At 33.0% G+C, this 24698-nt stretch overlaps 2 protein-coding genes across 4 annotated transcripts in view; one reads left to right on the top strand and one right to left on the bottom strand.

Annotated features, from left to right (window-relative positions):
- Positions 1-24698, top strand: part of LOC103579033 (zeta-sarcoglycan) — a 107356-nt gene that overhangs the window by 42646 nt on the left and 40012 nt on the right. Inside the window, exon 1 of one of the 3 annotated variants that reach the window (XM_053742845.1) lies at positions 20377-20451. The exons of the other annotated variants lie outside the window; for them this stretch is intronic. The gene's annotated coding sequence lies outside the window, so the exon portion shown is untranslated. Of the gene's footprint in view, positions 1-20376; positions 20452-24698 lie in introns of those variants that run through there. 3 annotated transcript variants of the gene reach the window in all.
- On the bottom strand, positions 5519-8448 carry LOC103578808 (prion-like-(Q/N-rich) domain-bearing protein 25). The gene is made up of 9 exons (XM_008559997.2): positions 8227-8448; positions 8051-8144; positions 7742-7993; positions 7422-7670; positions 7091-7348; positions 6760-7008; positions 6439-6690; positions 6103-6348; positions 5519-6003 (listed from the first exon to the last, which is right to left on the bottom strand). Exons 1-9 carry the CDS (start codon positions 8344-8346, stop codon positions 5747-5749), a joined length of 1977 nt encoding a protein of 658 aa, XP_008558219.1. The 5' UTR covers positions 8347-8448; the 3' UTR covers positions 5519-5746.

Below are 24698 nucleotides of genomic sequence, written 5' to 3'. Positions count from 1 at the left end.
ATTTTTTAAAAATACCTTGAGTACTCGGCAAACTTAATTCAACTTTACACAGTTAAATAATCTTTTTTAAATCGCGCTAAATGCGAAAATAATTCTACCCTTAAGGATTATTTAGCATAATTATAATTCATAAAAGGTTATGATTGCTGTTAGGAGGGATAATTTAAGAAAGGCTACAAGTAAGTTTACTCTTTAATAAAAGTGGACAAATGAAAGCTTTGCACGCTTCCAAAATATTTTCCAGCTCTTTCTTATATTCTCTTTCATCTTGGCTCAATATCCTTTTGTTTCCTTATTACTATTGTTATTGTTATTATTTTTTTTGTATTTTAACTCCTTATTATTATTACCTCCTCAGAGTTTTAGTTTTCGTCCCCCATGGCATTAAAGCCACAAGCGATTTGTAGGGAGCCGGAGTTATGGCCAATAAAACAATGCACGCGATTTAGCCGTTGGGTCCGAGCGGCAATAATAAATGAATATTTAATCAATCTTCTCGCGTGGATGACTCTAATTTTAAGGTATCGTAACAAAACCTGGCAAATCTCCGTTATTGTTAATATCCACGAGGGGAAAATAAAAATAAATAGTTTAAACTTAAATCGTTTTTCTACCAACGCATGTTATTAATATTTTTAACTCGAAAATTCAATTAAAACGGCCCGAAAAGGCTAAATCTGGTTGAAATCATACCAAAGCCATGGAAATTTATTAGAAAAGACTGAAATTTGGCTGAAAATGCCGAAATTTTACTGATAAATTGGCCATAGTATTTTTTTAAAAATAAAATTATATTTGCAACTTAACATGGAACAGAACATTTTCAAGTTTTCAGGCTAATTTCAGCCGTGTCTTTACTACATGGGCCTTTTTTCGGCCGAGAAAAAAATTTTATTATTATTTTGGCTTTAAATTTAGTTACCTGGATATTTATAAATATTTTTATACATATAAAGTTAATGAAAAGTTTAAATTAACATTTTCTGACAGAAAATAACTGTAAATGTTACCAAGTTATTCAGCATGAAAGTTGTATAATAAATTACCCAGAAGACGAGCAAGGCATTGAGATGGCATTAATTGCCGTGTAAAAGGATGAAAGGCGGATGGGATCTGGTTTCATTGGTAAATTGCTAAGTGTTAAGAAGATCCAGTGAATGGACTGAGTTTAAAACTTATCAAAAAATAAAAAACAAAAAGATAAAAAACGTAATAAAGATTGAAACTTGTTCCTGTCAAAGTTTTAAGGAGTAGTTGGTACGAGAAACGGTTTAACGAATTCCATTTTATGAATAGCCTGCGCTTGATTAACATCCCGATGAGCCATACATTCATAATTATTATAAAGTTTTATTGCCAAGCCTGATTAATGCTTCTCAACGAAATTCAAATCATATTCTCGAGGATTCTTACTTATCAAAGGACGCTGTTGCGGCGTGTATAGTAATTAGAGAGCATCTTTAGATTACAAGCAAGTCTTTGCAAGTAATTCTGTCCTGTTGAAGAAAAACTATAATTTGAAATTACGATGAACGTAATGAAAACGTTTAGTTAGCTACTAAGGAGACCTATTACTCTTAAGAACAAGTCAAAAGACCCAGTCAGGCTTCATTACAGCCAAAACTTGAGACGTTAATTAACTGGATGGACAAAGAAGCTGACCCTGGGGCAGAAAATAGACACAGGATCTGTCCCTGCGAGCTGCACTGTCCTCAATCTTACATCCTAAACTTTGAGATTACCCTAGCAAAGGAACTAATTCTTATCAATCTATATATAGATCCCGCTTTCATCAACGCTCATTAATTTAATCATCCATTACAAATATTAATTAGCGTAAATAAATAAAAAAAAAATTCCAACAATTATAAACTCTAATTAAAATTTTAAAATGACAGCCGTGTTAAATGCATTAGCATTTAAATTTATCAAACAATAACGTAATTTATGAATTTATGTTAGCAAGTTAAATTTATATATTTTAATTCGTCATGATAAATGAAATATTCGAGCATTGAAATTTATATATAGATACATTGAAGCAATTGAATTAATGCAAACTGAGTTATTAATTCACTGGTGAATATCAAACCAACCATTACATGGTAATTACTTTTCATTGATTGATTTTATTAGGTTTCATATTATTCAATTCAATTAATAGATAGACAATAATGATAATAATAATAATAGTAATAATTATAGTGGGTACTGGGGTAATTGTTATCGTTCAGTAAAAATGTGAATAACTTGGAGGCAGGTGTTTATTTGCAACAGCACCGAAATAAGTAATGAAATAAAAAGTAAAAATAAGAGAGCGAGTGCATCATCGTGTGCGAGGTCTAGGGTCGCGGTGGGTAAATTTTATCGACCGGAATACTGATGCGGTGAATACTGAGGAGGTGGGAAAGGGGCAGAGCCAAGAGCTTACGCGATTGAAAGCTCGCCGTGAAACGACTCGGGAAGTCTTGATATTATGCATTATGTATGGGCCTTTAGTGGAGCGGCAGATGTAGTTTGGCACGCGATCGCGGCGTCTCGAGCTCCAAACACGCCACCAACTCAGCTCAAGATCGCTCGATGGCCAAACTTGTTAACCCACCTCTACGCTGGTACTACAACATTGATGCCGTGAAAATTAATACACCCAAGTGTTCTTGTATTACATATAAATACATGAATACAAACCTACATACAAGTGGTAAGCCCGCAGAAATAACATAACCGAGTTTGTAACGAGTATTGAGCTCCAAACTAACTTCACCAAAGTCAAATACTTTTGCCATTTTAAGTTTTAAACTTTTATCGCATTAAGATTAAGATGTGCCAATTATTTAGCTTAGAAAATTTTATGCTTTAGTATCATTATTTTCGTAAAAACACTAAATTTTATCTCGGGAAATTTCTATCAGCAGATTATCTCTGTTTGGAAACATAGCCATCAGCGTAAGATGAAATTTTATGGAAACAAGATAAGAAAAAAGTTAAAAGTAACGTGTATCTTTTAGATATTGGCATCAGAATATACAGCAGCCTCATTAGATATCCCATAAAACAACTCAGACATTTTCCAGGTGAGTCTAGTAGCGCCACGTCATTTTTATAAAAACCACTCGCGCGTTTCCGGTCTGGAGGTTCTGCATTGACGCTCAAGTATACCAAGGGTTGCTTTACCACAACCGCCACCGCCGACCTCAACGGCAATGCCATCGAAGAATAAGTGGCAAAGGTAACTCGGGACTAAAAAAAATTTCACTTTACGTTAAAATTTAAAAATAATGAAGTCGTCGCGCTACAAAGGAACCCAAAACGTACACTTTATGCCCACAGACATACATACGTATGTACATTTATTATTTTTCATCTTACACCATATCAAGTAGAGAGTAAAAAAATAAATAAAAGTAACGTATAGGTACGAATTTCATTATATATTCGCGCGTCCATTTTCCCCAGGGCAATTACAACAAGATTATCTCGTGGTATATAACCTGCTACCAACCACTTTCTCACTTTTTTCATTTATATGGAGTTACCCCATACATCCAGTCGCTCATCCACCCTCACCCGCCCTTACCCACCTTTCTTTCTTTACTGAGCGAATAATATTACTTCCGATTCGTAGCCCCATAAACCATCTCGAGTGCAACATTTCGCTTTCATACCGTTAAAATTTTTCATTCTAAAATTTTTCGTGTAGCTGAGGAGAAGGCACAGTGTGAGATAAATTTTCCCGTCGCATGCATATGCTTTTTATGTTGAGATACATGTATGAAAACATACGGACACTCACACTTTATCTATTTACCTCCACCTTTATGCTACTTATATATGTCTATATACTCACCGACTGACATATAATAGAGTAGACTAAAAAAATAAGACTTCAAAAAAAATTGAGGGGGAGGGGTGAAAAAAAATGACAAGACTGTATACATATTCCCTGGTGGCCGAGAGGATTATATAATGTATATTATATGTTTAAATTTTTTCCAGTATCCAGAGTCACTCACACGTAACATTTAGAAATGTTTTCGAGTCGTGGCACTTCATCTCTGTAACTATAGCCCACAATGTATAAAAGGTAAAAGCACTTTTTTCGGTTATTTTACTAGAGTCTAGTTGGCAAACTCTGGTTGTATCCCTGGTGTGTCTCACTTCCGATTTCCCATGCGACTCTCATTTTACTGGATACTTCTTCTCATCTCACCTTTGGCCTCACCTCAATTTCCGATTTTTCAGCATGTGTTTGATAAAAAAAAATACAATCGGCTGACGCCATGATGTCGCATATGAATTTCTAAGTGGTAAGATATTTTTGGATAGACATAATATTGAGTTTAATTATCTGGGATCTTTTTAAACTGGCATCATCCATAATTTGTGGGAATGATAGACACGTCACTCACTCAATCTGGTGTGCTATTCGATTATTCGCTCAAGCATTAGAGCAGACGGAAATTCGCTTATAACTGACACTGGTAGCACACGCGCTTCTCTTGTTGCTGGCACGTCAAGTGTATAGCTGAGTGATAGAACAGAATTGGTTATAAAAGTTTACTGAAAAACAATAGTTATATCTCACGAGTTTTCAATTCATTCTGTTAAAAAGTTAAATCAAGAAGATGTTGAACATTCAAAAGAGGAAAAAATAAAAATATACGTTTTGATAGAATTTAAAGTTTTTTCAAACAAGAATAGGGCTTCACACGTGACCAAGATTTTTTTTAAAAATCTATAGAAAATCTGATTTCTGCAAAAAATAATTTTTCTTTTCATACTTTTATGAGTCAGTATTTTTCCAAACGACATGTCCGATATCTCCAAGACTCAAGCATTGACTGAAGTAACAACTGAAAATCTCAATTAATCTGCTAATTGTTTTCATTACTTAAATAGTAAACTCTGTCATTATTGTTCTTTGTTCTAAACTAAACAATCGATCAAGTTATGCGTTAGTAAACAGAAAGTTATTGAACAAATGAGAGGAGAAACGAATAAAGACTGAAAGGGAAAGGAGGGAATGAACATGGACTTCAAAGCAACAATTTACTTTTCAATTGGCCGCGGGAGCTCTCTTGCGTAAAGACCGGTTCATTACCATCGAGATTGACTGGAGACAACTGTAATTAAGACGAATCCATGGTGCTTTGTGAATCTTGGAGATCTATCTATCTATCCGCAACTGAGACAAAGAGTGAACTCAGTTAACCATACAAAGAAACGCATATCGCAGCTTATTTGCATGTAATAGCTTCAGCCTGCTGATGCAACCAACATCCTCACTGCTGATTAAGTGATCCTTTGTCTTCTCGACTGCTTAAAGTTTAGGGGACAATTACTTATTTCGTCAATAAACTGTTATTGCAATAATAAAAGCAATAAATATATATAGCTATCATTAAATAGATATTATAAGAAATGACAACTAAGCCTACAGTTAAGCAATTAAAAATATCATTAATTAAAAATTTTTTTTTTATTACGTTTTAATTTTATCTTTATTAAAGCTATCAAATCAATCATAGTGCTAGTACATGTAATGTAATAAATTATTGCGATAATAATTTAAGTTCTTTACACAATTAACTTAAAACATTTATTTTTTCTCACGTAAATAATGATGTCAAACAAGAACAATTCAGATATTTATAATGCATTCCAGGTAAAAAAAAGTCATCTTGCGTGATTTCGGTCAGATTTAGTTTATTTGGCCAAGTACTATTTCCCGGGATACATTAAAAAATTACAGTTGTTTACAGTAATTATTAGAAATAGCGTAATATGTTGGTTCTATGCATTGGCAATGAAAATCAACGCAAACAGAATTTTCAACAATGCATTGACTATCTTTCCAACAAAGTCCATCTATCAGTGGTGCACATGTTACTCTGTCAATCAACGTATTATTTTGTTTACATTTGCAATAATTAGTTTTGGAGCATTTTGAATGCCACGGATCTCCGCAATCTGAATCCGTATCACAAGTAATTGTCGAGAGTCCTTAAATAATTTTTAATAATTCATATTAGTTTATGACTAAGTACATGAAAATGTTATTGCTACACTACTGCTGAATTTTACGTGACAAATTATACTTACGTGGTTGACATTGGGATTTAGACACAGTTACCGAATTCCATCCGCATTGACACCTACCATTAAGACAATGAAAATTACGGTAGCACGGTTTGTCAACTGAACAAGCTCCTCTCTCAGTTGGCTTACATATACCATGTTCAAAAAAATAATTATTTCCGCAAACGCATACTTTACTTTTTGAGCATACTGCATTTATTGCATTGTTAACGCAATCGTTATCCTCTTCACAAGATTTTCCTAAAATATCTTTTTAAAAAAAGTATATGAAAATTTTTAAATAACATTTTTTTTTCTATGCATAAATTTACATATTTAATAATAACTTAATATATTTACATGGCTCACAACGGTATTGTGACAGAGCTTCATTCCACTTTTGACATTTACATTTCGAATCTGAACACATTGAATTTTTAGTATAACAATCTTGACTTCTTAAACATTCCCCGCCCAAAAGCGATGCACATATTACTGTCCCATTTACTGCAGTGTAATTTGACTTACAAGTACATACGTTATGCACTGAACACTCTGCATGTGGAATATGGATACAATCTTTATCGTGATTACAGAAATTATTTGAAATCACTGAAAAATAATGGTAATAATCAGTTTTTCAATATCCTCGGACATAAACTGATTTAGAAATGAACTTACACGGTAAACAATAGCGATCAGATATAGGGCCAAAATCAGAGTCGCATTTACACTCGTGATCAAAACAAATAGAATTTTCAATTTTACAATCTTTATTACGTGTGCAATATCCTTTTGGAGCTAAAGTACACACTTGTGTGTTTGATGCTATATACTTTTGTTTACAAACGCAAACTTTATCCTGGGAACATTTTGAATGTCTTATTTCACTACAATCCAAATCACTATTACATGATTCAAATAGAAATTCTGATGGAAAAAATTAAAATTAGTAAAATTCCCATTTTAATTAACTAGTGATTTCTGTAAATTTTATATGTGAATCACTTACTGGCTACACAACGATTGTTAAATTTGGGAACAAAGTTAGTTTTGCATTGACATACATTATTAATACAAACGGAATTTGGGACAGCACATGACTGAGTTTCTGTACAGTTTTCATTCAAAAGAGGTTCGCAGGATACTTTGTTAACTACAATGTGATTGTGTTGACAAATACATGTTCCATCTTTCAAGCATAAGAAATAATCTTCACGCTTGCAACTACGATTATCGCTTTTTTGTACGTAGTCTAAATGCCTGAAGTCTAAAATTTTATTGTTTCAAAAAATTACAATACATATAAATTACATTATTGTTTTCAAATATATGAAACTCACTTGGGAAACATTCATCATTAGGTCCAGGTAAATACATCTCCTTGCAATGACATGTGTTCTCTAAGCAAATAGCATTACGCAAACAATCTGCAGTATTTTCATGACAATATTTTCCTAAACGCAATCCGCACATTGACATGCTTGTTGCAATATAATCTGATTTACAAACACATTCATTATCTTCTGAACATTCTGCATTGAGTATATATCCGCAATCTTCGCTAGTTCTACAAGAATATCCCAAAAGGACTTGAAATAAAAAAATTAGTCCGAAATATTGATAGCAATCATGATTTGGAACTAATAAGAGGCCGACTTACGAGGTTCACATCGTTTATTTAAAATTTGCAAATATCCAGATTTACATCTGCATTCATCAAGAAAACACTCAGAATTTTCAGGAGCACATTCGTGAAAAGTCGAACAGTCCTCACCTAACAATGGTAAGCATGTCGAATTGTAGGGTTTATGAATATAATTACTTTTACAGACACATATATTTTCCTTTGAACATATTGCGTTACTTATTTTGGCGCACTCGCTATCATTTTTACAATGTTTTCCCAAATGATCTAAATAGTAAAAAATTCAAGTAACATTCATTTGACAAATTAAGTGTACAAAAATACCTATTTCCACGAATATGAATAATCCACTTGCATCTGAACGTCTGCATATAAAATTATCATTATTGCAAAATGGATAGATTGCTTGGGGATCACACTTTTGAGATGAAACAAAAAATTTTTTAATGTAACAAACATAATAACCACGGTATTATTAAAATAATTGAATATTTACTTACAAGATCACCATACTTAACAATGCACTCTCTATTTTCAGTTGTTATTTCTTGAAAAAATAAATTAGCGAATATCATTAAAAATAATATTTTTGGAAAAGTGGAAAATACTATTCCAGGCATTTTTTTTCTATGTAAAATATCAAAAATACTTTTATTTCATTATTCGTCTTGCAAACAATAAAAATTTTTATATATATAATGATTCTCTATTTGAAATTTTATCAAAACGACTGATATTTTTAACGAAAACCGAATATTATTTATACTAAAGTTTAATGCGTTAAAATATTTTTTCAAGGCTTCAGTGGTAATTATTTTATCAAAATAACTAACAAAGACGTACAAGTAAACTTAATGATCATGACATCATGAGTTAATCACTTGTTATTAAATTGAGCAACAAAAATAAGCTTTTATAAAATTAAAAATTGAATTGACAACTATGTCGATGAAGTACAGATTAAAAAAAAAGTTAAATATGTTTACTGTAGAAAGTACTATCGAGATCGTATTTCGCAGTAGATCTTGAGGTTACGAGTACTTTCCCAAGTTTTTTGATTTATTGTGCCCCAAAGTATATTTTTTATTGTTTTTTCTTCAACTCGTTCTATTCTTTCCTTTTCTTTTCTCACTGACTACCGTCTTGGTTTTATTTCCAGTCTCTCTCAAGCACATTATCTTTTTCTCTTTCAGATGATACTTTTTTTATATTTTGCATTCTCTTATATCTTTTGATAAAACCTACAAAAGTTACTGCCGGTTCGCGGTCTCTGGCCATGAATAACTCAAAAAATTGACAGTTTACGAGAAAAATTTTTTCTTCACAACTTTTGCTTTTGCATTCATATATTTATTTTCATTTATATACACACATATAGATATATTATAAACAAAATTTATTTTATCGAATTTTTAAAATGTATAATATGTGTATGTGTATGTATTCATTTATAATACAGTTTACAATTCAATCCAATAAATATTCACAAAACGTAATGTAACGTTTCACATAAATTCTTTAAGTACAGGATACAACTTGACACTTTCCTTTGGGTAATGGATGTGTATCCTTGTATGTCTATCTATTTATTGTGTACATAAGATGCTGGAAAATTCTCTATACGATTTTGTGCACTCGGTATTTATGCCTGTAACCATAACCAAATATTTATGTACAATATCGTGTCAATATATAAGACAATATAGAGGATGGGAAGTAAAAAGGTAAAGGCAGAAGTGTGCAAGCGAAGAAGACGCGACCCAGGTGTAACACAAACGCTTCCTTACTCAATAGACACCAATCAATATAACTTTTACACTTTTCATAAACAACTTACGGTATTATTAATGACAGTTTAAAAATAGAACTGAATAAATTCGTTACATGGAAACGTTGATTAGAAGGATGTAAAAAATCGAATATAAAAAACTTAGCAACGAAGAATAGATGAATACACTGCAGAATATTTACACAGAGGACAAAATAAAAAAATTATTTTATTGTCGGAACTTGATACCACGAGAGAGAAAGAGGACTGAAAGCAAAACGAACCATGGAACAAAAAACTCAGACAAAGAATGGAGAAACCAAAATTGTACGAATGAAAAAGGAGACGAGCAAATTTAATAGCATGCGTTATTTCGGGTAATGAAAGTTTAACAAAAAGTACACAGTAAAATAATTTAATTAACAGATAACCGTGCTTAAAATTTCTCTTATTTTTAGCAAATTTTTTTTTTTTTTTTTTTTTTTTTTATAAAAACTGCTAATAGGTTCTCTTAATTAAGATTGTTGATTTGTTTCCGTTGATAATAATAGATCAGATCACCCTTTAGTCTTTTATACTCTTTCGTCATGTCTTCAAAAGTTCTGCTACAATAGTAACTTTAAATAGGCCGAGAAAAATTTTCATTATTATTTTTGGCTTTAAATTTTTTTACTTGGGGAGATATTTCTTAAATGAATTGAATGAAAAATTGATAATTCAACAGTTAGATATACTAATCAGGATAATCCAATTGAGTTGGGTCATTCAGAACGGGAAATTAACTAGTTGAAACTGGACATCTGATGTCCATCAGAGATTCGTCCATTGCGCGGGTAGATTATCGAGCCCATCGGACTAGAGTTATCATGAGTATATAATGAAGCCCGTACCAAAACTATATCCCATTTCAGTGGATGTTTGACGGCCGTAAAGACCACTTTGGTCATACTCTCATACAAATGCATGTATTGCTGCCTAGACAATATATTCTCTGTAGAGACCCACTAATTACCTGTTAATTGACAGCTACATTGTATTTTCTATTGTTAATATTTATGTAATTAACTAAAACATTCAGCTGGATTATATGTTTTGTGCATCAAGTATTTCTGGGCTCAATGCACTCCACACATTGCACGCTCGGATTAGTTTTCAAAGTTTAACAAATATTTATTATTTATCTTCCATCGTCCATTATTGATCGTTATAATGGACAGTTGGTTCAAAAATATTTATGTCAACAATATGCAAATTACTATTTTATTAAATATTAAAACAATCTCATGTAAACCTGAGTAATATCAACATATTGAAATAGTAAAAGCCTTATACTTTACCCGAGTATTCAAAGCTTTGTGGATATAATGAAAGTGTGTTTAATTAACAAAAGCTTACACGTGTGCTCCACAAAGGGCTCGGCTTTGTGCGACCAAGGACACATTGTAATTTGTTTGTTATTATTATTATTATTTTTTATTATTATTATTGCCGTTATCTAGAATAAAGATTACGCCAAAGGAAATGAGTTTTTTTGATAGTGCGCGTATATTCTGCAGAGTATTTATCAATTATTCATCGCCAACATCGTACTCCATTAATGGACGTAATTTTTTACAACGAGAATAAATAAAAAATTTAAAACATAATTTCCTGCAAAAACGAATAAATAATATCGTATTTCAATGCCTTGATGTATACAACTTTTTGAAATTAATATTGAGATTAATCCGTAAAAAAAATTCATATATTTAATATACTTATGAATTTATTTATGAATAAAATATGCATTAAAGTTATTTATTTTGGTCGAATGGTAATAGTAAACGAGCGGAAAAACGTTGTGCCGCAAAAGCGGAAGTAAATCGAAGTTGGCGAGTGTGGAATCAGGAGGAAAAATCAGTAGCACGGATGGTGAGCAAGGGCGTTCAGCCTCAGGGGGATTTGATCTCGCGACATCGGATATGTATGACATCAGGGCATCAATAGATTTTGGAATCGAGCCCGCGATGTATCGAATCGTGCGATCGTGCATGATCGTTTAGATCCCTTGGGCAATCTACGTCTCTCTTTTTCTCTCTTTCTCTTTCTCTTTTTCTCCCTTTCTTTCTCTAATGCCCGACTTTTATACTCTCTGATTTTAGCGATATATCGATATGATCTATTGGAGATGCTTCGAGGCATATTCTCTCAGTACTTTTCTACACGTCAATTTTTTATTTTATCTTTTTTTAAAAACATCGTCTTTCAAAGGTGTTACTGTATTATTTACAGTTGAATATTATTTTTACGCTTACTTTTTATTATCAGTTTTTGTAAATAAAAGTAATAACATTTTGACATGTGAAATTTTGTTTCTTTTATTTGAAATACATATATAAGTGTGTTTTAAAAAGTGTTGAATCAACACCGAGGGTCAATGATAAATATGATGAAAGTCTCATTGTCACGTCAATATCGTGCAGCAAGCTGGTATAGTATGATATAAACAGAGTAGAGTGGCAGTATCTGAAAAGATGATCGTTTGGTGTTATGTAGACTGGAGTAGTCTAGTGTAGTGTGTAATGTATTGCGGTGTTGTATATGTATAAACGCGATGAAACAGCAAGAAGCGGAAGCAAGCCAAGTCGGACAAGACTTGAGGGTATGCGTGTCAGGGAGACATGAACTTGCGTGAAGTGAATTATGGGTCGGCACTTTGACACCGTGAACTGGCGGGTTGGCAGCCCAACCAACAGACTATGCTACACTTTTCGAGGTCTTACACTGCAATGCTGTCTTATTTCACCCTGAACTACAATACCTATTATCGCGTTACTATTTCCGTCAACTTTATTCTTTAAACTTGACTTAAACTCTATCGATTTGTCCAGCGATCGTTTTGTACCGCAAATTACCCCGAATTAGTGGATATGAACTAGATTAGATGGGAAATTAAATTCTACATGCAAGATTTTCAGACAGATATTGCGGAGAACTCTGAAGAAATAAAAAAAAAATAATAATAATAATAATAAAATAGTTTAAATTTAGCAGATGCCGCACACGATACTCGAAAATGAACAGGTCGGAGAGACACGAAACTGCAGTATAGTAGGTGAATTACGAGCCGTAGCTTCGACACCCTTTGCTTCCTCTGTTATTGCTCCGATACAAGTTACGATGAGTCAGTGAAAAAATAAAACGCTCCCCCAAGACAATTATTAATATTAAAAATATATTCTGGATTATTGCCGGCGATTGCTGACTCTGAATCATTTACTTGAATAAATTTTACCACCCATTATACATATCATAAAAAAGAAAAAAAATATATTACAAAGAATAAACTTAACTGGTTATTTAGGTTATATTGTTTTCAATAACATTACCGACGCATACTTTGAATATAAGGCGCATGAGGGTATAACTCAGCATAAAATCCACTTTTATATGGTTTTCAACAAGATTACGATCCCAAAGACTTCAAAGCACTGAAGAAAATATTGTCTAAGTATATAAACAACGACAAAATCCAACGAAACGAGACGTGATTTATATTCATAACTTTAATGCGAACGTAGAGCTAAAGTCACGTCGCAAAGCTGTGACACTCACCCTCATTCTCACTCCCTTCTTTGCGCACACTTGGCTCGCACATCCATACTTATACATCCACGTGTACCAACACACACAACAATTCCAACACACCTTAAATTTCTATCATCCCCTTACACTGCCAAGGTGTTCTTCTCTACGGAAAGAGACGCCATTCCTCTAGTCCCGACGTTGACATAATTTATGTATCGTTCTCATCTCGCTCTTCCCACCTCGCTATTTTCAACTGTTAACTATGCATGCACTTCAGTCTACAAACTTTTTGCTTTGTCTTGTTCGATTCCCTATCACTTTCAATTCAATAGTATTTATATATAATACTTAAACCTCTGTCTTTACCGATAATAATTAGTCGCAACGAAACTAATGATCACTGCAAGCAATATGGATTCAGTAAATAATGCTTATGGGAAAAGTGTGCAGGTGTTGTGTACACTAAACTGTGCTGGTGAAACTCATGAAGTAAACTACGGAATGTAAGGTATTGAGAGTAAAAAAGGAAAAAAGACAAGTTAAGAAAAGTATGAACAGAAGTTGGTACATAATGTTAATAGTAGACCTTTAGTTCAAAAGCCGCTGCAAGCTCAAGTTGCCGTGTAACAATGCTTACAGTTTATATATATTTATATACAGACATATACTCGCTGAGAGATGTAGCGTAGCAGTAATGGAACGCATTTCGCTTAATTACGGATTCAAAAGGGGGTTGAATACTAGTGTAAAAGTTATCATCATTTTGATGGTATTTTCTGCCGGGTTTTATTAGTCAAATGAAAGTGAACACATTTTCGAATAATAGACAAAGAGAGTAAGAAAACAAATTGACGCTGAAGAAGAGTAAGTTTGACTTGATCGTTGCCAACACAAATACATTTATTAACTTTTGAAATTAATAATAAATGAGGGGAAACTAAAATGCGAAATAATCAAAATAATATTTTTTTGCAACTTGGTAAATTCAGTTCGCTAAATTTTAACAGCAAGTGGAAAAAAATTAATGCAGTCTTATTCCATTTTTTTAAAACTTTTTTTTGTTATATTTTGTTAGTTTACTTTTATATTTTTCTTTCTGAAAGTGCAGTGATATCAAGTTCGCTGCACAAGGATTTATATTTGCACGAGCATGAAAATAGTCGGCAGTAGTTTCCGTGGGTATTGAAGCGAAGACGAGCAACTGTAAGAGGTGAGTGAAACTTTGAAACTGGAACCGGTGTGCGAGCTCAAATTCGCGGGGAATTCCCCGCTATAGAACAAACTCCCACGAATCCTCTCACTCGTTCACTAGCTCGCTTGCGCTCTTTCGCTCAAATGCTGCCGCCTGACTAAGTTGAGATTTTCCTTCTCCATTTGCCAGCAAACAAATAACTATAAATATAAATTTATATATATATATATATATATATATATATATAACCATAATAATAAACAAAAGTATTTTTAAACTAAATAAATAATACTGCATAGAAAGCAGGTAGAGCACGATAAAATTAAAAATTTCGCAGCAAAGGTCATCGCCGCATCCACTTGCTGTCAATGAAGAAATTTCAGTTTCTTTCAAGCATTTTTACTCTTCACTTTGAATTTATTATTAATAACGTTTCTATTTTTACTCGCCCAGGATACAGTATTTAATTAAATTCTTTTATCGCCTGATTACTTACAAATAAAAATAGTGAGATGTTTACAGAAGTTTTTCTCCAATTTAATTGATTGTTTAATCCGACAATTTGTTTTTATTGATCCTACGAATTCAATTTCAAGTATTTCATAACTCTCGAAAATATTTGTCTATTATTATTTGTTATTAAGCTATTAATGTTTACGGAAGAGATGAAGTTAAGCTTTTGACAGAAATACTATTTGTTACAATTATTTTTTTTTATAATCAATACAAAAGCCTTTTAATAAAAATACATTATGATAAAAAAAAAGTTTAGACACTATTTTAGTAACACTCTTTTTTTCTTCATATATATGAAAGGCCTTTTTTTGTAATTATTTTAGCATAAAAAAAATTAACGTTTGTTAAAACTGACTTTGTGAGCCAGCTAAAAAGATTCGCAATAAAAATAACAACGAAAAAATAAAGAGTGTTCAGTGCAATTAAAACTCTGTATGTGATATTATTTTTTAAGTTCTGTACATTTCCATTTTTACCCACCGGAAAAAGGGAATAATAATTAGTAGTATTTTTTTTTCATCTAAATGCGCTAATTTTTTTTTTTTTTTTTTTTTTTTTTTTCACTTCATATTCAACTCACGTGATATCTAAATTTAAATTACTACCTATTTTAATTAATCAGGTACCGAAATCCCAAGTAAAGATGGAAATAAAAAAAATTATTTGGATTAACTTAAATCACACGATTTACTTAAATTTATGTTGTCTACTTTCTATCCACTTGAATATTTTTTTATATTTTTCAGCAGCCTCAGTCTCTTACTGGTCTGTTTTTTTTCTTTATGAAATCACCATTCCAGGCAAACGGTAGAATGCAAATAAGAAGAGTTGAACTTGACTAAACTCTAATATAGTATGAAAGAAGCTTCAGGCAAAAGAGTCCTTAAGGTTACAAACTCAGTTCAACTCTTTGCCAAACTATCGAATTGATTTTAATATCAACTTTGTTTTTAAACTCTACAACTCGAGCCACTCACGGTTTATAAGCACCCGCTTCACTACTTTTATCCCAGCCTTCAACATTTTTTTACACTTAAATTAAACTCACAATCTGCTTTAACTTATCTCAAAATTACACTTAATATTGAGTAAATAATTTTTATGTTAAAACAATCACTCGAGTTATTTGTCTGTTATCATAAATTATTAAAATAACAATAGTTATGCAAAAGTATAACATTAATCATCAGAAATATAAATAAAGCTCGAGTAGTTTACTCACTTCCACCAGAGAAATAATCCTGGGAATCGTGTGTTAGGTAAAGTTCTACAACAAACTTTCAAAGAAGATGTAAATCTGTTTTCTACACACAAAACCCTTATACTCAGTCTCTTTTAAAAGCACTCCGTACTCGCCAGCATAAATGTAATTACTAATTAGGAAAATTGCCGTTAGGTATAACGCGTAAAATAACAATTATTGTTATGAAGGCAATGAAACTTATGATTCGAACCAACATTGCTGACATTAAGCCCCGTTTTAACAACTCCAACCAGCATTATAATTTTATATTTACATGTCTTTGAGCATTTAAAAACTTAAATTCACAAAATAAAATTTTATATCCCAAATAATTAATACTGTTATAATCATCGACAGTAATTTGGTTTTTTTTTTTTTTTACTGGAATACTATCAAAGCTCATATTCTATAAGTGAGGTTGCATTCCAGTAAAGTCTTTACTTTGGGGTTATCCTTGAGTCTGAGTAAAATGATGGGATCGTGTGAGTTTAATATCACAGCTATCAAAGAGGTTGCCGGCAGGTGCACGTGTTGGCTAAACAAACGCCAAAATGTGAAGGTGTGTCGAGAAGATGAGCTTCAGAAAAGCAGCCTCACTCCTTATTCCTTACTCCTTAGTATCGCAGACTCTACAATATATCCTTGTACATATACATACAAATTTTGTTGATCCCTCTTTCAGGATAACACACACTCTCGCTGTGTTGTCTGACGACACCCCGCCGATCAAAGCGGGACGGTGTATACCTCTTACAACTTTCCAAGACAAATTGCTGTTGGAAACTATTTAAACTTCATTTAAATATCAAATTATCTGGAGACCCAAAGTAGCAGCAGTACAAGGGCCTCCTTCTCATCGGGTAAATGGGTTTGCCTAGTGCGCCGTAGGGACCTCGAGTCAACCATCAGACAACCAGATTCATATTCCCTCTTACGAATCACTAAATATATTTAACTATTAAATCTTATTATACCTGCGTATAGACCTATTCAATCTAAAATTAATAACCGCCGCTATTGCGTCTTCTACCCTCGCACTATACTGTTGTGGAAAAAATGTAGACATAAATGCAAGTCAACAATGACTGGGAATAATGTTAGAATTCAAATTTGCATTTAAAATACTGCTATAGACCAGACTAAACACTACAGAGAGTAAATAGTGTACCGAGTGTTGAAAGTGTCGGTACTTAAACTAACAAAAGAGTACACAGCTAGAATTCGGGCAGTTATTTAGATGGCTCGGATGAAAATTTGCTGGAGTAGTGAATATACGTAAATTTAAAATCGACGGGTATCATTATTTATTTCAATTGAATTTAGTGTAAAATAGTACGGATCGATCTTTCCTCGTCAGAATGAGAACTTTGAATTGGAGTTGGCGATGTAAAGTGGGTGTTATGCTGTATATATTGAAAGCTCGAGTAATGAGTAAACCTCCGTTATATAATCTCTCCATGTACGGCACACTGACTGAGTGCTGAGTATAAAGCAGAGTATAAAGTCACTGTGTGAATCAAGAGTCCGAACACGCGCCACTAACTGGGTGTATTCAAATCACAGCTTCGCCCCCAAGCTAGAGAAATAGTTTTAGCCGTTCTCCTGTTCGAGCCCCTGCCGGATACTGTTTTGCGTCAATTTACCCCGCCTATATAACATCCACGGCTCCAGCCAGCAGAACAGCGCGGGAGATAGCGACGGAATTGAGGGTTGAAGGTGACGGTGACGGTGACTCGAACAAATGTTATTACTGAACGATCCATTCATAAAAGTACTATCACCCGAATGCTAATTGCCCACTTTGCTCGCTAAAATTTATTTATTTATTTATTTATTTTTTTTTTTTTTTTTTTTTTTTTTTTTATTACTTTTTTTTCAAGACCTATTAGTCCGAACCCATTAAGAAGTTGACGGCTGATTGTATTATAGATTAAAACGATTTGATAGAGTGTTATTTATGAAATTTTAATAAACCTTTTTTTTTTACATGAATATTCATAAACGCTGGTGTTTAAATCAGTGATCTATGCTTGTGATAAATGAATACGAAAATAAAAATAAAAATAAAATTTACTTTGGTGATGGAAAGTGTGTATTTAAATTTGAATATTTATATATTTTAAATAATTAAATTTTTGTTTCCTCGTATGATTGTTTCGTAATGAAATTCACGGAATAAAATTTCGTGTGGGTGCGGCGAAAAGGCGGTTAAAAAAAATATAATTATCAAGTTGGTACATTCTAATGGACACTGGGATTTGCACATCGGCATTTTCCCCATTACAATACTCTTATGCAGCGCATTTTGTTTGAAAATAAAAACCACGGCAAATGGAATGTTAAAAAAAAAAAATAAGGGAAAAGAGGATTATAAAAAAAGTGAGAAAAAAGAATTAACATTATACATTCTCTTGGAAATCTCTCCTGTAAAGCTTGTGGTAGAACGTTGTTCGAAGTGAACTTTTCCCGAAGGAGATTAGCTTCTCCAATGCGCCAGCAAATCGAATTATTCTTGCCTATACTCCTGTCTGCTTTAGTTGTTTCGAAAATTTTCATTTACACAGACTAATTTCCGCTGTTTGTTAAAAGATTTAACGGGCATACCCAAATAAACAACAGACATTTTGCCGGTAACTTTTTTAAATAATCTACAATAATATTTTTATCTACTTAGTTTTTACTTTTGAGTTTTTAAAAACCAAAAGTTTACCTATTAAAACTTTTTTACGTAAATTATTTAACAGAGCTTTAAAACATTAAGCTCATTTTTATTCGGCTGTCGCAAATAATTTGCTGACTAAATATTTTTGTTATTCTAAAACTTAAAATTACCGGAAACATATATTTTGTTATTATTACTATTACTATTATTATTATCGTTATTATTATTCTGTCTTTATGTTCGGTGGCATAAAAATAGTGACGTTGTTCTCGGTAGAAAAAAAAAAGACAAATGAAAGAAAATAAAAAAAAGTAAGCGGGATAAAAGTATATTGGGAAATGCAAATGTAACCGGAAATGCAGTTACCCAGCTGACTATTTGCATGTACGTAAAGTCGATATCACAGGAAAACAAATTTTTTTTGAAAAGCTCTTTCTATCCCGCAGCATCGGTTATAAGGTATAGGCAAAGTCGAACCCATCTTCTCCCACTCCGAAAGCCGATTTGCATGCGAGATTGCTTAAGATTCTCTTACTCACAGTACATCTACCCTCTCTTTCTCTCTCTTCCGCTCTTCCACGTTTTCCATGTAGCTTCAAAGTATATTTTTTGAATTGGTTTCAACCTACTTTGCCTTGTAAACATTTTATGTTATCAGATATTAAATAGAGATTTCGTTTTTCGACGCTTAAATTTATAAATTATTCAAATCAACCCACGAAATTAACAGTTAATAAGAGCACTCTGAAACCACTTATCGATTTAACATTAAAGCTAAAATTGCCCGACTATCTTCATCAAAATAAATTACCCAAATTACTATTGAATTGTTAAATAAGTTAATTTTTAATGCTCCTTTGCATAAATATGTCACAACTTTAATCTCAAGCAAGCAGTTAATTCTGCATACGAATAACACATTATCCGAAAAGTACAAGAGATGCAACACGTATCTGGTTTAACGTGTGCCCGAGGTCCAGGTTCCAGGTCCTAAGATTGTATAATATGTTAAGCTGACACACATCGGGCAGTAGTTAGCACGCAGAAGCTTCCCAAGGATTAGATTTGATTACTGCGATGAGAACTGACCTGGATCCTCGACCCATCTGATCCTGCTGCTCTTCTCTTCACTTGGCTCTCCAGCCACCAGCATTGACGATGTCCATTTACCAGCAATCCCGTCCAGATGTGAGGAATTACACGTCCTCAGTATCCCGAATTTACAAGCTCTTTAGCTGCATTAACAAATATTTACATCATTTTATAATCATAATCCCAGTTATGCATCAGCGTACTTGAAAAACATGTCGCATTTATAAAATGTCGTACTACTTAAAATTTTTACAACTAATTTCTGTTCGATGCTTGCGTGTAAAATTCTAAATACCATCGCTATATAAATAGAATAAATTTTTTTTCATATCAAAGGCAAATCAGTGAGTATTTTAGATTCACTTGAGCGTAGAATTCCGTGTAGTAAAGAGAATACAGTTGGCAAAAACACAAGTCTACAAATATCATCTTGCTTGTGCCAAACGGAATATCATATTGAAGATTTAAAGTGCTACAGATGTCACAGACATAACTATCCGTCTCCGCACTGTCTACAGACATTCCCTCCGTCTTTTTATTTACGTAGACCTTTTTATCGTCTAAATAACGATAGTAGAAATTATAATCGTCAAAAAAAATAGGAAAAGACACTGGCGTAAGCTGTTTTTATTTGTTTCGCTGGCGTTTCTTTTAGTGCTTGGGTTCGCACATTCCGGAAGAGCGTGTGAGTATAAATATGTGTATTGTATGTTGTATGTGTTGTGTATGAGAGATCGCGTGAATACCAAACTTTCGCTGACGACTTGTATGCTTCCTTTTGCCAGCCTTAGAATTAATGGCTGCACAAATTGAGGCAATTTAAATACAAAGACTTTAGAATCAGCGTCCGCGAGGTGGTGATTCCTTTCCTATTTGAACCGCCTTCTCGAGGTATATAAATGCCGAAGGTCACGCACTGCCAGTAAATACTCTGGGCGTGCATAACTTGTTCGTTGATTTGAGGCTATTAAATAAATAATGACTATTTTTGGATCTGCTGTTTTTTTTTTTTTTTTTTTTTTTTTTTTTTTTTTTTTTTTTTTTGAATGTAAGAAAAAATTTTTAATTATATTACTCGATGATTTATTGAGGAATTAACATAATGCAAGCTGGATTTAATAAGTTAAAAAGTTTATAGCAGAAAATAAAACTTAAAAGTAGATGGGGTAAAAAATTTTTTAATTTTATCATTGAAAAGAGATTCATCTTCGTGGATGTATAACAACGACCGCCCTTCAAGTTTCCCGAGTTTAATAAACAGAGGCAACGAACAACAGGCTACAATGCCGAGAAAGAAAAGAGAAGAAAAAGAGTGAAGTTTAAAAAAAGAAAAAAAAAATAAGCAAAGTAGATAATTTTAAAGAGAGAGAAGAAAATAAAAGTGAGGCGGTGAGTGATGAAAGAGAAGCATCTTACGTTCTAAACTTTCCTCATAACAGTAACGATAACCTTTTTTAATTTTGTCAAAATTTAATTAGGACTCTCGTCGGTTACGGACATCAGAACCCTCCAGAGCATTATTAATGCCTCCTATTCTTCTCCAAACGTGAGTATGAGAAAAGATACTCATCAACAAAGCTCATCCCTCTTAGTTTACAAAATACAACCCCGATTACAGCAACCCCTGCGGAAAGAAAGAGAGTATCTCCCGAGTATCTAAGGCAATAATTCGCTTTTATTGAAATTGTATACATACACCATTATCTTTTTTAGCTCACTCTTCGACTCTTCCTCTTCTTATTTTTACTTTTATACTTGTTTTCCTCGTTGTTTACTTTTTTTCCTCTCACTTGTACAATTTATCACAAGTTCAAAAAGCATACTTCTCCGTCTCTAATACACGAGCAACATCGAAAAGCTCTCAACGTCTCGTCTATCAGCTCACAAGCATGTTCTTTCTACATTTTCTTCATCTCTTATATATCTCCCAAGCCGTCTCTTCGATCTCAGTTATAGGTATACTTGTATCATCAGGACTTGTGTCATTCCCACCGCGTGCTTCTCAACATACTTCTTGAGATGCTGACTGTCACTGGATGCCAGTAATCCGTCTAAAATACCCGAGGATTTTCATGACTCGAATAGAATCCTTGCTCCGCAGAATCATCGCCTGCTCGTGGACCCAAAGACCACCGAAGACGCTCAGCGCCTTCTATTCGCATTATGGAATGTTCTTTAGTTGAAAATGTCGGTCGACCTATGTACTGGAGTGCGAAATTCCAGAATACCTTTCGCCGAGTCGGCCCAGCCTTGTCCAGAGTCTTAGATACCATTTCCTTGCATACCATTCACTTGCATTCTTCGCCAAGACCCGCTCCCGACCCCAAGATTTCCAGTTTCCTAAGTAAAACCTCTACTTATTTCTGTCCTCTTCCTTTACGATCCTCCGGCTTCTACTCATTCTTCTTTTTTATCTCACTTGATCCCTATACTCCTACTCTTTCCCTGATTGTTAGGAAATACGATTAGATTCTATCCGCCGCTGGGAATATGAGACCTCCCCAGTTTCATCGTAATAATATAATCCAGTCCTTAGAATTCCTCGTCGAATTGGCGTCCGAGCCAACCAGAATCCAAGTGCTCCTCAAATAAATTAACTCACGTTTTATTTATAATTAACAAACGTCATGAGATATATTTTTATATTTAATTTTATAAAATTCTCCTCTCCTAAAACTTTGACATTTCATTTTATTTATTATTCAAATTTAAATGAATTATTCAAATAAATGCTTCAAATCCAGTACATAATTCTTTACTCGATATGTTATACATAATCTTGATAAAATATTAATTTATACATGATATAACTTTAAAATAAAACCAATAAATTTTTTTTTTTAGAGCAAAGATAAAAAATAGTTACAAGTTTTGTATAACTTATAGATAAATATAATTTGGTCTCAAATTAAAGTTTAACTGAGCAGATATATTTATCTTGGATTAACATAAACCAATAGACGTAAGTTGGAGATCTGCTAAATTAATAATTACTCAGTTAATGTGTTGGCTTTATTCGTTAGTTTTTTTTTTACTTCATTTTCTTTTTTTTTTTGTTTGTGTTATTTATCATGTCGGTATCTACTAACCAAATATAATTAACTTTGGAAACAACGGTTGGGTTGATGCTTATTTAGCATAAATCCCGTTAACGTTTAATGGTTTATAGGTCGAGTGATAAGGGGTGTGAGGAGTAATGTAGGTGTGAAAGCGATACTTAGGGGAAAATGTATTACCCACGTGATGCATTTAGCAGGGTAAACAGTAAACGATGCATTGTTTGTTGTCAACGAGCGGCTCACCTGCGTCACTTTTGTTAATATTGAATTGCCGTTCTAGTAAATCAATATATTATTATATGTTTGCCCAATTTGATACTAATCATTGTTTGTTATTGTTTAAACTAATGTACACATATATGTCCCTGTTCACATCTTCTTGCAAGAAAAGTATCTATTTAGTTCAAATAATAATTTTTTTTTTTTTAGACAAAAATAATATCACGCAGAAAATTTTTGATTAAAAATTACCCATAAAATTTGGTACTGTAAGCACATCTAGCCAGTAACTAAATTTTTACTATGCTGTTAGTAAAAATTCCACTTCATTTACTACAATATCGAGTAGACACAGAAAAAAAAATTTCTTGATACAAAAAATTTTCACTTACCCCAAAGAAATTTTTACTTGCCCTAAAAAATTCCCCCCATTATAAATTGAAAACTAAAATTTCCTTGTGGCGAGAAATCTTTTTTTGTGCATGGGAAAAATTGATGTATTTACTACATGTTCTTAGTATCAAATTTTTTGGGTAATTTTTACTAAAAATTTCACTGATAGGAACGGAAGTCTATTGAAGAAAATTAATAAAAATTAATTAACCATATGTTATAATAATAATTAAGATAAAGAGAACATATGAGTGTTAAAATTACAAAGCCAATAAACCGATAAGAAGCCCTCTGGTTCACTAATGCAAAACTGATCGAGAAAAAGGATATTCTCAGGTCGGGTGTACAAGGCAAACGCGTCAGTAGTATTTTCCAGCGAGTTCACCCCATTAAACATTTTTGCTATCCCAGTTGGATCTAGGGAGCGCTGGGAGGGAAAGAGAGAGCCAGCTGAGTCGAGGGCAAAAGGGAGTACTGGGGGTGGCGAGTAGAGGGAGGACGAGAGTAGAAAGCCGGATACAGAGTGTAGAGGTCGGAGCGGGGATCGAGAATTGCTAGCCGTCGACACCTGTTGCTTCTTTTCCACCGCTCTCATCTCTCCTACTCTCTCAGTTCCTTTATTTTTATTCCTCCCTTTTCTCCGTCTCCCATTCATCTTTCCACGTACTCACTCTTCAATTTTCTCGTCGCACGTAACGTTCAGACACAACGTCTCGAGGCTGAACCTAATGTCGACACGAAAAAACACCGTCCACATTTTTACTCAGATCATGAAGAGAAATCTCTCTTGTTGTCATGGATATTGATGATACTACATCACTATGCCCTTTAAAATAATACATTTCTTTACTTATTTTCTTTATCTAAGTTATTTAAAAAAAAATTTCTGTTTTCATTTCGTTACGATGGATAAATTATTCCGTTATTCAAATAAACAGAACATTGTTTTCAAATAATTCCAATGCCAATAGCAATATCTCCGTCTATCAACGTAACATCTTTATCCATAACAAACACAACAATTTAATATTTCAGTTGTCTACACAAATATTTACCAAGCATTAATATAAATAAATTAAGCTAATTAATTTGGCTGTTTCGTGCTCAATTAATTATTTTAACCAACTAAAATGCAAGAAAAAAAAATGACTAATTAGTATTAGGTTATTAATTTAATCGTTTTGTTTAATTAATTAATTAATACTCGTTTGATAAAATATATCTAAAGTGTCTGATACTTAGACACCGTAAAGGTGATATC

This window comes from Microplitis demolitor, chromosome 1, assembly GCF_026212275.2.
Source record: "Microplitis demolitor isolate Queensland-Clemson2020A chromosome 1, iyMicDemo2.1a, whole genome shotgun sequence".
Classification (NCBI taxonomy): Eukaryota; Metazoa; Arthropoda; class Insecta; order Hymenoptera; family Braconidae; genus Microplitis; species Microplitis demolitor.
The sequence above is the reverse complement of the archived record's forward strand: the minus strand, read 5'-3'. Positions and strand labels throughout refer to the sequence as shown.

What these genes read in the sequence shown, in the direction of transcription:
- LOC103578808 (XM_008559997.2), bottom strand. Translation starts at nt 8,346, where the DNA reads ATGCCTGGAATAGTATTTTCCACTTTTCCAAAAATATTATTTTTAATG. An exon ending in TAATGATGAATGTTTCCCAA is followed by an intron (nt 7,349 to 7,421) that starts GTGAGTTTCATA and finishes ATAAAATTTTAG; the next exon opens with ACTTCAGGCATTTAGACTAC. An exon ending in TGATCGCTATTGTTTACCGT is followed by an intron (nt 6,691 to 6,759) that starts GTAAGTTCATTT and finishes ATTATTTTTCAG; the next exon opens with TGATTTCAAATAATTTCTGT.